Genomic DNA, 13839 nt, shown 5'->3' with positions numbered 1-13839 from the left:
CTATATCTTTAGTTTTTTTCTTTAAAAAAAATTGTCGATAGCTAATAACTTCCAAGCCGGAGATGTCACAAGTGTCTAAATAATACAATTGATTTGTTCAATTATCGCCTTTATTCCACACAAGTAAAAAATAATTCATGAATTCCACACAAGAAGAACATGAGCTAAGGAACATTGTTATTTGGAAATGTTTAAAGCCTAAAAAAGATACGTCATGCCTGAAGTTGTTTATAAGTGCACTTATATATTTACAATTTTTAATGCCTAATGGTGCTATGATATAAAAATATACAATTTATCTTTATGTTAAGAATAAACGTGTTTACTAACAAAAAGTATATTTTTACTTTAGAGACTCTCCTATTATCAGCATAATGAATATATTACAGAACAAAAAGCATATGTATGTAGGTTTTTCATTTTAATCTAATATTTGTTTGTTCAATAATTAACATCGAAAATGATATAATAATACGTTTTGATTGATCCTTCTCTTTCTTACATTCACTTATTCTCCCTAAGTTTTATAAGGGCTAGTTTGTAACAAAAATGCCACAGAACTTATCACTAATTCTCAGGGGTCTATATTGGCTGACATAAAATGTTTCTTATTATTTGTAATACCGTCTTATTCTCATAATCACTATTAGAATATTCAAGTTATTTATGGACAATGTGTAAGGACATGAACTCCAATAATAAGACAAAAAAATAAGAAAAAAGGGCACCCCTAATTCTCGACTTAGAATCACCGTAATATCAATATGCCACATATTCATCCTCTACCTAAATTTTGAGATTGTAAGTACTTTTTTTTTATATTTAAACAAACCCTTAGTTATAACAGCAGAAAACACTATAAATCCAGCCATACCTAATCTAACTTAAGTTTTATCGATATTAAGGCGTGCAAAGTAAAAGAATAGTAAATTAAAATCGTTACAAATAAGAGATCATAATCATTCAAAATCTTAAAAAATACATGTACGATAACAATAAAAGTAACGTAAAGTCAGTTACTTATGCATATAGCATAAATGTTTTAATTTTAGTATTTTGTTAGTATGAATTCATAGAAAACATGGAGCGCTGAGGGCATCCACATCTTGACTTAGGTACCTTACTCGAGAAGTTAAGGCACACAAATAGTATATCTAACATGGTTACCAAAAATGCAAATGAGTATAATTGAGCTGTCTCATTTGCTCCCTTCATTCCCAAAATCTAATTACTTATAATCAGCAGCATTTCAATTGGCAGTGGCTCACATGGCGTGAAGTCTGCCAGCCTGCCATTTATTTCTTTAAACTACTACATTCGTTACTTTAAGGGTCTAACCACATTTGTCAGCACCTCTTCGCACTTTCTTATACTTCTATTCCTTTCTGTTCATCAGGACCGTCATTTGCTAGAGCGAGAGAAGAGATCATACGTGGCAGAATGGACGAGGCGATAGCGTGCGATAGCACACGTCCGCGCGCTATAACTTGCTATAGCGTGCTGACAGAATAGATGAGATTCGACCCTAAGAGTATGATTCTTTCAAAGTCAATGGTTCATTGATTTCTCTGGCAGATTTATGGTATATTATTTGTTGAATTGAAAGATTTTTTAATACAAGAGCGTCATACTACTTTTTGTCAGTGTTGCTATTAACAACTTTTCGTTATATAGAGCCTTTATTATACTTACCCATTAATGCCAAAAAAAGCGTGCCAGATAAATCAAAGAACAATGGCCTTAAAAGAAGCACACAATGTGAAAACCTCGTATTTTAGTCTCACTGGCCAAATACATACTTTTTTATCTCTAAAAAATATGGTTATCACTCGACAGCGATTTTATGTAAAACAATGATATCATGTCAGACTTCATCCTCCTCTTCGTCTGAAGAATCGTCCTCGGATATCTCCAGGTGGTCACCAGTAGAGTTGGCAAGAGGTCTAGGTTTGCTCTTCCTGTCCATAGAAAACGCATATGACTCATAATCTAAAACCTCTTCATCACTCAGATGGGAATTTCCTTCCACAAAACTCGCAAACCTGAAATGTAAATATACATAATACCAAATGTATTCATTTCTGAACAGAATCCGGGCTTTGAAAATAAGTTAGACGAGTTCCAGTATTTACTTATGGATTATGAAGTAGAGGTGATTGCTGATTGCATACTTTTAATGATTATATGTAAAAAATAATAAATTAAGCTGTGCTGCGTATTTTCATAGATAAATTGCTACGGCGTGGCTGATATATTAAGACAAATATTCTGAAAGTTATCTTTCCTGCTTTGTTCACACTGCGGCTGCGGTGTCAGTTAAGACGAATCGAACTATTTTCTATACCATGTGTTTGTAATTACAATAGTCACAAAGCGGCTCCATACGTCCCTAAAAATTGGACCCAAAGATGTATACAAAAGGTTTAATTCAATTTAAGTCACATTCACAGTCAAACTACGCCGGACTCCACGCCGCCTGTTGAAGCTCTCGTGGCGTCTTTCGCGGCGTGCGACAGATGTTGCAGATGGACGGTAAATGGCGGATACACAACGCGGGATAAATCGTGCAGGTCCGTGAATGTGGCTCATAAATTATCAGCAACGCAAAATATGCGTCCAAAATTTTTAGGGAGGTACAGGACATACTTTAGCCTAACCTGGGAGGTTTGGTTCCTGACCTGCGCGAATCGTTGAGCTTCAACATTATGTTCCACTGTGCACAGTCTGGGCTGGAGCAATACTTCCGCAAGTTATCCAGGGCTACCTTAGTTTCCCTGGCACCTTGTTCATAGTACTCTTCGCTGGTAAGCAGCCGCATCTTCGGAGGGAATCTACGTCGCCTGGAAGTAGAACAATATAAAATTTAAAGATTCCTATTAAGTTTGCGGCCCAAAAATGGGCCCAGGCAAGTGTTCTGCCATCCGGATGGAGAGAGCATAGAAACATTTAAAAAGACTCCAAGTAAGAATGATAATAAAGAATAACATACCAATATCCTTGAATTTTGCGGAGCAGCGATTCCGGAAAGTACTTGGCTATAAGCGAGCTCACGATCACCGCAGCAGACGCTTCCTGGTACTCGCTGCTGAAGAAAATCATCAGTACTCCAATCGCCTGAAAGTAAACATTTTGAATGTTTAGCCGGTTTACTGTCTCCACTCCAACTCGCATGAGTTGTTCCTATTATTAACAACTCAACTCACTTGCAAAGTCCACATAACGAGATTCTCTACCTACTTGCAAAGTCCACATAACGAGATTCTTGCTGCGCTGGTTCTTAGGCGGACCGATCCGATAGCAGACGAGAAAGCTGATGAAGCTCACTACAATAGTGTACCAGAATGTATACGTCTGATGAGCAAGCACTATACTGCGAATGTTATCCCAGACTTGTTGCAGCAGATATACTCCGACCGTCCATCCGCCGATCAGAATGCCATATGTAAAGGTTTTCTGAAATAAAAAAAACATTTTGTAATAATTTGTGAAAATTTCATATTTCCAAGCTTAGTTCTATGCACAATACATGATGCTATCTGAAATTCTTCTGAAAATCTTCACAAGTTGCAATGGCTTTCACTACCCTTATCAGTAAATACTATTTAGTGGTGTTCCTAAATGGGAATATAGTAAATAAAAACATACCTTGGGCAACAGCTTGCTGACATAGTAGACAAGAACCATGAATGAAGCAAACACTCCCACCAATATCCCACATATGTAGAAGAATACAGGGTTTCCACTGAGCACCCCTGATGCAAATATCAGTCCAATGCCGAAGAACATTAAGAGAACTCGCCATAAATCTACTCCTGTCGAAAAATAATGTATTTAAGATTAGCCACGCTAGGCTATTTGAATGAAATCTAGCTTTTTAATTTGTTTAGAAATTCATGTTTGGATTTTAAATGATTATCATAATGGTCAGTGGTGAAGGAAAACTGCGGGAGGAAACCTACATACCGAGAAATATGTTTTTCGAGGTATGTGACCTAACCTGTAATTGGCCTGATTTTCCCTTCAGGTTGGGAGATCAGGCATGCAATCGCTTCTGCAAAAAACTTAGGTAATGTCAGGAAGAAAATTTATTTAGGAATATTTTACAGCTTTTTTTTAAATAATTTTTTTTTTTTTTTTTTTTCATTATATCCTTAATCTAAATACATGGTTTGAATGATGCCGTTAAACCACAGAGGTTTGTCTCGGCACCTATTCGTCGCATTAAAACAGAAAAAAAAAACAATAAAAATAAGAGATGTCTATTGCACACTAACAAAATTGATTGTGTAATCTATGGGAAATGGTACCATTTTAGGTATGCAATACATAAATTCTGCAAATTAAGACTAGTATGATAGTTAAAAAATAATTATTGAACAACATGATACTCACTGATAACTTGCAAATCAAAACCATGCCTCTGTTTAGTATTGATTGCCATACAGGATGGTGAAAACACACTAACAGTGACCGTCTTTTGGTTCTTTTTATTAAATGGGTTGACAACCGAGGACCAGCCATAGCTATCTTCTGTATATTCTTTGTATACTTCCTCAGGGTTGGTACCTATATAGTACCTGAATTCATCATTTTTTATCTTGACATGAAACTGCAATAAAAGAAAACATAAGTGACAATTATGGCTCTATTTGCTGCATTTAAACTCTTAAATGATCTGTTATGCATGCTTTGTAACACTAGCTTTAAAAAAAATATTAGCTTGGTTTATAAAATAAAGACCTACATACAAGATACAATTTTCAGTTTGTTGTATGTATGTCACATTGAATATTTGTAAACAATGTTGGTAACTGGCAACACATTAGTGAAATGCAACTACTTTTAAAGTGCTGGACAGTGGCAAAATATATTTAAGATTTGGAAAACTCACCTTAACTGTTTGCCATAGAGACAACACACTTTTTGGTGCACCAGAATAGCAGTAGATGTCAACAGTTTGTTTGGCAGTGCCATCCCGTTCTATGGTGGTGGACCCACCCAGCCAGTGGACTGAGGAAAAAGTATATTCCTACTTAATATGTTACGTTTCCATGAAGCATTAATACTAATAAGTTAAGCCCTCTATAATAAATACCTTTCCTAACATTTTATTTTTATACAAAAAGATAACAGCACTTATATTTTTTAAAACATTTTATAGGTACATTAAAACCTTCACATGTTTTGGACTTTGGCAGAAAGCTAGGAGTGGTTTAGAATAAAAACAATAGGGAGACTAAAAGATAATTTTCAATACAAAAGCAATATTTTAGGAAACTTCTAAAATGTACTCACCATCATAGGCTAAGCTGTTTGCTTGATGAAAAAAAGAAGTCACAAACAATAACAAGCAAAATGAAATGTATCCCCTAAATTCCATTTATACAATGTAAGAAAAATTTAGAAAAACAGTTATAAAATAATTATGTGTAATAAGAATTGTGACCGTATTTAATGCTTTTTAATTTAATTTCTACGTACAATTGATCTGAAAATAAGCTTTATATCAGCTACCAAAAGGTATTAATTTATGATGATTCAATTCAATTCAATTCTTGATGTGAAAATAAAGTAAATAGCCGACCGACCGACGTTAGGTTAGGAGTCTTGATCGCAGTTTGACTTTTTGACTTTGACAATTCATTGGACATTGGTTGTTGCTCAGAACAATAACTAAAGCATAGAAGGAAGGCTAAAATAGCAACAGAACTCTATAATTCTGCTCTACTTTATCTTACGGAACCGGCGTAATGTTAGACAAAGACGCATATACAAAAATTGTTTCGTAATTTCGTAGGTTGTCACAAGTTTTTCATTGCCTAGTGTTGGGTTTCACTTTAGTAATATGTCGATAAAATTAAATTTACTTACAATTAATGTCGATAAATTTTTTTTACAAGATTTCTGCTCTGATTGATGCAATTATCTTCTTCTTGATGAAAGGAGACTCTGTCTCTGATAGGTAAGTATCTAACCATTTTTGGATTATATTGTCTGGTTTATATTAGTTTGGAGCTGCAGCTCACATTCAGGAAGGAAAGAAAATAGCCAACTGTTATCGTTTCATCGGTAAGTATTTTGTAATATTCGAATTTATTTATGATGTCATCCGCCGTGCACTGGTTCCGATCGACGTGCCGTGCAAATTGGAACCGCCGCCGCCGGGTCTAAGCCGCACAGACGGTAAGAGGCCCGATGGGGTCACGCCATAGACATAGAAAAGAGTATGGACTGGAAATACCTACAGAAAAAACGTGCCACTCTGTAAACATAAAATGGCGGTCTTTACTAGGGCTACAAGCTGTTTCAATACTAGGATTACCATACTCGCACGTACTAGATATAGCATTATACTTAAAAAAATACGGCATACAAGTATTCATAAGAGAACAGAAAGGGAAAGTAAAAGGTAGGTAGGTGGTGTACTGTATCTTTCGTGCAAAACTTGTAAGTATTGTATGTTGCGTGCAATAAAGTATATTTGTATTTGTAAAGGAAGGTTTAGTCAAGATTTATCTAAGTCGCTTACACAAATCTATAACATTCATTACATTCTTTATTGGGCGCAGTTCGTATCAACCTGGAGTGTTGGAGTAGGAGTAAATAAGAAAAGGAGGTAAAATGAAATATAAATTAGATCGTAAATCTGTTCATTAGCAAGTATTTATTTCACACGTTATTAATTATGTACATTATATTTACAATAAATACAAATTTATTAATTTCTAAACAGTGTCAATTTGCTTAGAAACTGTCTTTGTGACACCCTGTCACATTGTTTTTTTTTTTTCATTAAGTCGTTTGATCTTGAGGCGGGACTTGTTCAGCTTTTCTTTTAAATTTTTCATCTCGTCTTCTTGAACTGACTGAAATAAAGTTTAATAATAATGTTAAAATAGTATATGTACAAAATAATCTATAAAAATAAAAGTAAAATATATCTGATTTAAGTGCATTGTGCAGCTGGTTGAATTATACACTCTATATATGTATATCATGTTAAAAATTTAAAAAAAGAAAATTATTTGATATACCTTTTCATGTAAATCCAGTCGACACTTTTGGATTTAATATCTGAAATCAAAGATAATAATAATTTACTTATATAAAACGTGTACAACTCATAATTGTTTAGACATAAAACAACTACAGACTTAGTATATATACTAAGTTTATTAAGTACATAATAATATGTAGTTGAATGATAGATAGTATAAACGTGTTGTGATAACATGATACAAATATCTTATCTATCTATCCAGCAGTGAGATGATGCAGGCTAGGCTGAAATTTAAATTTAAACACCATTTCATCTGTCTGATCTATAATGTTCAATGTAGGAATAGCATCGTCTCGAAGACGCCTCCACTTTGAATTAGGAACACACATAAATGAATCCGCAGTAAAATGTTTCGAGCAAATACGGCTGTACTTATTTGGAATCCAATTTCGTCTATTAATGCGAATTATCCATTCTTTCTCTTTGTTATCGTCTACAGGAAATCTAAAAATTAAAAGTATCGATAATTTTAGTACATCACTATGGACAATCAACATAACCTCAAATCAATTCCGTATTCATCGATGAAACGTATAATATAATGGATATCTCAAATATTTTATGCTACAAATCTATTCAGCAAAACATATTACTTTCCTAAAATTGTTCAGCAGTTCACATTTCACTAGAAAATTACAAAAAACTTACCGATGAAACGACAGAAGTTGTTGGCTATTTTCTTTTCTTCCTGAATGTGAGCTGCAGCCCCATACCACACAAGACATAATGTCACACAGTCGAGACACTCAATTATTTGATATAAATAAAAGTTTCTTTCCATTTATTTGGAAAAATATTGTTAAATTATCACTTAAAACAATCTGAACACAAGACACTCGTAAACACAGTTGACGCGACCGTGTCAAATAGTTCGGTAAATATAAGTAAAATCTTCTTATGTATGTTACTATGTATTTGGCCGAGTTAAAATGAGTCCAATAGGTCCAAATGACATTTCATGTTGTGACAACCTCGGAAAAAATGAAGCAAAGAGCGAATCATTTGTCCTTTTCTCACTCATAGTTTGTGTCGTAAGCTAGAAGAGAGCCGGTTTATAGTTTCTGAATTCTTATTTTAGCCTTCCTTCTATGCTTTAGTTATTGTTCTGAGGGTTGTTGACAATTTGCTTTTTTTTTATGAAGCTACCCTGGGCGCGTTCATACTACACTATGGTACTACATCAGGCTTTTTTTGGATGGATGTAATGTGTACACATGTGCTCAAGTTGTCATACGAAATAGTTGTACCGAACTTCTACGGCCACTTCGAATCTGTTATTTGACGAACTCCGATCGATTAAAACGCAAATGAATGTTTTCGCATTCGCACTTCTGCGATTCTTATCTAAACCAAATCCGTCAAATGACGGATCCGAAGTGGTGCTAGAAAAAGACCAAGTATATTAAATTTCTTTCGTGGCATGACGGTGGGAGCTTGAAACTATTGATAGAACCCTGGAAAGTCTGGAAACCAAATCTGGAAACACTCACTCGCACTTCTGCGATTCTTATCTAAACCAAATCCGTCAAATGACGGATCCGAAGTGGTGCTAGAAAAAGACCAAGTATATTAAATTTCTTTCGTGGCATGACGGTGGGAGCTTGAAACTATTGATAGAACCCTGGAAAGTCTGGAAACCAAATCTGGAAACACTCATACTGAATCCATTCATTCCATTCAATCATTCACATTTCCCTGCATTTCCCTGATACTAGTGTTGCCGAAAAATCGATAGTTTTACTATCGATAGTAAACAGCCAAAATCATCTACCTAACCGATAGGCCTATCGATAGTATCGATAGCTCTTTTGGCGATACTATTGATAAGCAACGTACTATCGTTGCGTAATAGTTGTAGCAACGTACAACTATTGATAGTATCGATAGTTGAAAAACAAAAAACATAGTATCGATAGTATCGATAGTATTGATAGTTTTTTGTTTTTCAACAATCAATACTATCGATAGTATCGATACTATCGATAGTTTTTCATCTTTTAACTATCGATAGTATCGTTTTTTGGTAAACTATCGATAGTTCGATCGAAAACTATCGATAGGGCACTATCGAGCGGCAACACTACCATTACGTAAAGAAGAATCGTGACCCCGACCGACTACTTTGCGATTATTGTTATATTTCGAAAACGAAAAAATGTTCTCTACCGTCTGCAAAGTTGGCCGCGTGGCCACGAGGGCGGTAGCTAACAATTCCCTGACTGAGAAAACACCTCTGGTGGCTGGAACCTTAGTGAATAAACGGGATTATGCAGCGGCATCGGGCAAGGGACATGGTAAGGTGGTCGCGGTTATTGGTGCCGTAGTGGATGTGCAGTTCGAAGACAATCTCCCACCAATTCTAAATGCGCTGGAAGTACAGAATCGTCAACCTCGCCTGGTGTTGGAGGTGGCCCAGCACTTGGGAGAGAACACCGTCCGCACCATCGCTATGGACGGTACTGAGGGTCTTGTTCGTGGACAGCCCGTGCATGACTGTGGTTCGCCCATCCGTATTCCCGTGGGTGCAGAGACCCTTGGCCGCATCATTAACGTCATCGGAGAACCCATCGACGAGCGTGGTCCCATCCCTACTGACAAAACCGCTGCTATTCACGCAGAAGCTCCCGAATTTGTGGAAATGAGTGTACAGCAAGAGATTCTAGTTACTGGAATTAAAGTGGTAGATCTGTTAGCCCCTTACGCAAAGGGAGGTAAGATCGGGCTTTTCGGAGGCGCCGGTGTCGGCAAAACTGTACTCATTATGGAGTTGATCAACAACGTAGCCAAGGCTCACGGTGGTTACTCCGTATTTGCGGGAGTCGGCGAACGTACTCGTGAAGGAAATGATCTTTACCACGAGATGATTGAATCTGGTGTCATCTCCCTAAAGGACAAGACCTCCAAAGTGGCTCTGGTATATGGTCAGATGAACGAACCCCCAGGCGCGCGCGCCCGTGTTGCTCTTACTGGACTGACTGTAGCTGAATATTTCCGTGACCAGGAAGGCCAAGATGTGCTGCTTTTCATTGATAACATCTTCCGATTCACGCAGGCTGGTTCTGAGGTATCAGCCTTGCTGGGTCGTATCCCTTCCGCCGTCGGTTACCAACCCACACTGGCCACTGACATGGGTACTATGCAGGAACGTATTACGACAACTAAGAAGGGTTCCATCACCTCAGTACAGGCTATCTACGTCCCTGCTGATGACTTGACTGACCCTGCCCCTGCTACCACTTTCGCTCACTTGGACGCCACCACTGTACTGTCTCGTGCTATTGCTGAGTTGGGTATCTATCCAGCTGTCGACCCTCTGGACTCCACCTCGCGTATCATGGACCCCAATATCATTGGTGCTGACCACTACAACATAGCTCGAGGCGTACAGAAAATCTTGCAGGATTACAAATCTCTACAGGATATCATCGCTATCTTGGGTATGGATGAGTTGTCCGAGGAAGACAAACTGACGGTAGCGCGCGCGCGCAAGATTCAGCGTTTCCTGTCGCAGCCTTTCCAGGTCGCCGAGGTGTTCACTGGCCACGCTGGCAAACTGGTGCCACTCGAGGAGACTATCAAAGGCTTCGCACAAATTCTCGGCGGCGAATACGATCACCTGCCTGAGGTAGCCTTTTACATGGTTGGCCCTATTGAAGAGGTGGTTGCTAAGGCCGAAACCCTGGCCAAGAGCACCAATTAGTAAAATAAACAAATTGGCCAGTTATAAGCAATAATGTAGGATGAAATGGTAACTTGGCAGAAGAAACTATTATATTTATTATCGAAAATTGCATGAACGTGTGGCATTCTCTCCTGCCCTTTTTCATTCACACTTGACTATAGCTAATCTGCTACAGTGAAAGAAGTCGCGAGAGATAACTTTACAATACACGCGTTCGTGTTATTTTGAGCTCCAGACTAGTGCGATATCATGTATTTATAAATATTGTAAGATTATGCAACTGTTATTATGTAAGTGAATTAAACACCTAACTTAATATTACATATTATTAGTTTTTTTATTCAAACCCTAACGCGCGCAATCAGAAAGTTCAGAAACGAGCACCCGACTTTTTAGTTTCTCGCGTGTTCTCTGTATAAAGGCAAAAAGGATGGTTCTGATAGTCTTTTATAAGTGGCCAGTACATAATAAGAAAGAGTTTGTTATCAGGCTACTCTAATATCCCAAAATAATCCTTTTCCATGTCCTTTCACTTAATTTCATATCCATGTTACCCTAACTTTGATGATTGACTAAATGCGAAACTATTCGAGAAAATAACAGGCTACTAGTTGTACTCTTGGTCCCTGGTGACTAGAACTGACCCTAGGTAGAATCATTTGTACTACCAGACAAGCTACTTAGTAATACCTACTACTGTTCTGAAAGGCATCAGTGTTGTTAAAAAAACTCATTAATATGTGGGTTTATTCAGTATTTATTACTAAGTTCTTATCGTTTGCCTCCAACACGTGGTGCCGCCTTCTGGCTCACTTTAGCGGCCTTTGCTTTGGGTGGCGCCTTTGATTTGGGTGGAGGTGCCGTTGCCTTCTTTGCCGCCTTAGTTGACTTTTTTTGTTCCTTGGCAGCCCTGAAAGAGAAGAAAGAATAAGTTTATTTCACAATCACAAGGCTGTTTTTAAAATGTAGTAATTATAATTACTACAGCAGAGAGATATACTATATTATTTTATAACTTAGGATCAAACTTATTGACTTTGTTAATCAGATTTCACTAAGATTTTAACTTCAACCACAACCCAGTTACTCCATAATATATTCTCATTGATGCCATGTGCCACTAAATACTATTATTCCTTAGCGGCTTTTAGTCTTACAAAACCCAGAGGGGGTGAGGTCCGCATCCAATATGAATTGGACAGAGTTCACAGTTCTATTGTATTATTCTATAAGTAATCATAATTATTTAATAAAATTGACATTAAGTGTAGAAAAAAACAAATGCATAGTAACTTTACACATTAATTAAAACTGGAATGTACACTCCAGAAGCCAACATTTCTATCTTGCTTTGAGGCTTGTTAGTGAAGAGGCATTGATGATGGAGGTGAGCAATTGATTGTAGACTACCGACCCCATGACGTCAATTTGTCTAACTTAGAATTATGTACATAGTAAGTTCTATGGTTGAACCTTAGAATACCCTCAGTACAATTATGTCATAATAATACAGGAACTACTATGATACATGTGGAGTAGACAGACAATGATATCACACTACAACAATGATATTTTTGAAAAACTGCTGGTAAATTAGGTAATTGGTTCACCTACTAGAAACCAGCCTTCGAGGCACAAAAAGTGCGCCGCGCGCGAATAGCCATACGACGTCTATCTATCATAGATAATTAGATACCGACCATTTGCTGCATTTATTGGTCAAAACCCTCAATATAATATGTTATTGTACAAACTCTGGTATGTGGACTAAACAGCTGAAAAAACTCACTTGATAGCCTGCTCTCTCTGGGCTTTGCGCACTTCAGGCTTCATGTTCCTCTTAGCCATGATGTCACTGAGGGAAGCTCCCACAATGGCCCTCTGGTACTTCTGTGTCCGCCTTGTGCGCTTCTTGGCCTGCTCCTCCTCTTGGCCCTTCTTGAACTTGCGCCTGGAAATTATTAATGATTCAATTTATATTGATATAAAGATGCAGCTTATATCAACTAGTGGTAAAATCAAACTTCAGGTAGGTATTTGTTAAAAAAAATTTTTTAAACATGATCTAAACCTCTGCTCAGTATTAGTTCATCTGTAAATATTTCAATGTCGACTTAGAAATGAAATATATTTTTTAGTTTTAGAATGTTATGAATCTAACACAACAGGTTAGCCATGTATGCATTCATAGTACCTAGTTAATAAGTTTGAAAAATTATTTCACAAGACTGTATTACAAAATACATTTTTATTACCTGTACAGCACGGTCCATGTCACTTTGCGGGGATTCCTCCTCATAAGATGGGCAGCCTCACATTTTGAGTTCAAAAATGTGAAGGTCTGAAATGATACAAGGAAAGGGATTATGGTGAGACTTATTTCTACTCATAATAAGTTATTGCAATTCTACGGCATATTATATTATTTAAAGCTAGATAGGACACACGTTTGTAAATGGACTACTGAACAAGCACTTACAATGTGTCAACTAAGAAAAATATCAATTTGTCTAAAACAGCTAACTTTCCTACTTTCAGACACAATAAAATAAGCTGCAATGAGCTTGTGTTAAGACAATGTATAAAGTTAAACAACAATCTTACTTGTAAAGATTAATTTTAGTTGTTTGGGTTAAACTTAAGAGGTTATGTTTGGTTAAGGTTCAGATGATAAAATCTTTGATTTTACATGGGATGGACAAACAAAGATACATCAAACTAATACACTAATAACTGATATAGCTTAAGTGTTTTGTTTACCTTGCCGTCCACCTTAACCATGGTTTTTCCATGGCCAGGATAGATCTTGTAACCACTGTAAGCGCAAAGACCGATCCTGAAAATAAATCACACATATTATGAAACTCACACTTCACTTAATGAAATTTAAATATTTTACAGAAAATAGCACCAGATTACACAGATATAATAAGGTAAAACAACTAAAATTTGTGAAACCTACTTCATTTTGACGGGTCGAAAATGAAAAGAAAGAGGAAACTACACTATTGTATTGCCACAGTATAAAATCAACGGAAAATCTGCAGTCCCTTTTAAAATGATGTTACTTCTTTCAATCAATGATCAATCATGACTT

At 36.7% G+C, this 13839-nt stretch overlaps 3 protein-coding genes and 1 long non-coding RNA gene across 5 annotated transcripts; 1 reads left to right on the top strand and 3 right to left on the bottom strand.

Moving 5' to 3' along the window:
* Window positions 1-92: 92 nt before the first annotated feature.
* LOC126369521 (nuclear envelope integral membrane protein 1) lies at window positions 93-5645 on the bottom strand. Of its 2 annotated transcripts, none has more exons than XM_050013999.1 (8): window positions 5296-5645; window positions 4892-5010; window positions 4393-4609; window positions 3646-3812; window positions 3238-3453; window positions 2990-3114; window positions 2658-2840; window positions 93-2042 (listed from the first exon to the last, which is right to left on the bottom strand). In XM_050013999.1, exons 1-8 carry the CDS (start codon window positions 5378-5380, stop codon window positions 1865-1867), a joined length of 1290 nt encoding a protein of 429 aa, XP_049869956.1. In that variant the 5' UTR covers window positions 5381-5645; the 3' UTR covers window positions 93-1864. The 2 variants fall into 2 exon arrangements, with proteins under 2 accessions (XP_049869956.1, XP_049869957.1); XM_050014000.1 differs by having other exon boundaries at window positions 2679-2840; window positions 5296-5644.
* A 178-nt stretch (window positions 5646-5823) lies between these two features.
* Window positions 5824-8171, bottom strand: LOC126369564 (uncharacterized). Its single transcript, XR_007566737.1, has 3 exons — window positions 7709-8171; window positions 7035-7074; window positions 5824-6866 (listed from the first exon to the last, which is right to left on the bottom strand). It is a non-coding gene; the product is annotated as an uncharacterized LOC126369564 (long non-coding RNA).
* A 961-nt stretch (window positions 8172-9132) lies between these two features.
* Window positions 9133-11065, top strand: LOC126369514 (ATP synthase subunit beta, mitochondrial-like). The gene has a single exon (XM_050013983.1). The coding sequence runs from the start codon at window positions 9216-9218 to the stop codon at window positions 10758-10760; it is 1545 nt and encodes a 514-aa protein (XP_049869940.1). The 5' UTR covers window positions 9133-9215; the 3' UTR covers window positions 10761-11065.
* Window positions 11066-11479: 414 nt separating this feature from the next.
* LOC126369547 (60S ribosomal protein L24) lies at window positions 11480-13781 on the bottom strand. Its single transcript, XM_050014034.1, has 5 exons — window positions 13705-13781; window positions 13503-13578; window positions 12998-13083; window positions 12532-12693; window positions 11480-11652 (listed from the first exon to the last, which is right to left on the bottom strand). The coding sequence occupies exons 1-5, from the start codon at window positions 13707-13709 to the stop codon at window positions 11514-11516; spliced, it is 468 nt and encodes a 155-aa protein (XP_049869991.1). The 5' UTR covers window positions 13710-13781; the 3' UTR covers window positions 11480-11513.
* Between the last annotated feature and the right edge of the window lie 58 nt (window positions 13782-13839).

The sequence above is a fragment of the Pectinophora gossypiella genome, chromosome 9 (assembly GCF_024362695.1).
Source record: "Pectinophora gossypiella chromosome 9, ilPecGoss1.1, whole genome shotgun sequence".
Lineage (NCBI taxonomy): Eukaryota > Metazoa > Arthropoda > Insecta > Lepidoptera > Gelechiidae > Pectinophora > Pectinophora gossypiella.
Note: the sequence above shows the minus strand (reverse complement) of the source record. Positions and strands in the feature narration are given on the sequence as shown.

What these genes read in the sequence shown, in the direction of transcription:
- LOC126369521 (XM_050013999.1), bottom strand. Translation starts at nt 5,380, where the DNA reads ATGGAATTTAGGGGATACATTTCATTTTGCTTGTTATTGTTTGTGACT. An exon ending in TTTTGATTTGCAAGTTATCA is followed by an intron (nt 3,813 to 4,392) that starts GTGAGTATCATG and finishes ATTTTTCGACAG; the next exon opens with GAGTAGATTTATGGCGAGTT. An exon ending in TCAGCAAGCTGTTGCCCAAG is followed by an intron (nt 3,454 to 3,645) that starts GTATGTTTTTAT and finishes TTTTTATTTCAG; the next exon opens with AAAACCTTTACATATGGCAT.
- LOC126369514 (XM_050013983.1), top strand. Translation starts at nt 9,216, where the DNA reads ATGTTCTCTACCGTCTGCAAAGTTGGCCGCGTGGCCACGAGGGCGGTA.
- LOC126369547 (XM_050014034.1), bottom strand. An exon ending in ACATGGACCGTGCTGTACAG is followed by an intron (nt 12,694 to 12,997) that starts GTAATAAAAATG and finishes AATAATTTCCAG; the next exon opens with GCGCAAGTTCAAGAAGGGCC. An exon ending in CAGAGAGAGCAGGCTATCAA is followed by an intron (nt 11,653 to 12,531) that starts GTGAGTTTTTTC and finishes CTTCTCTTTCAG; the next exon opens with GGCTGCCAAGGAACAAAAAA.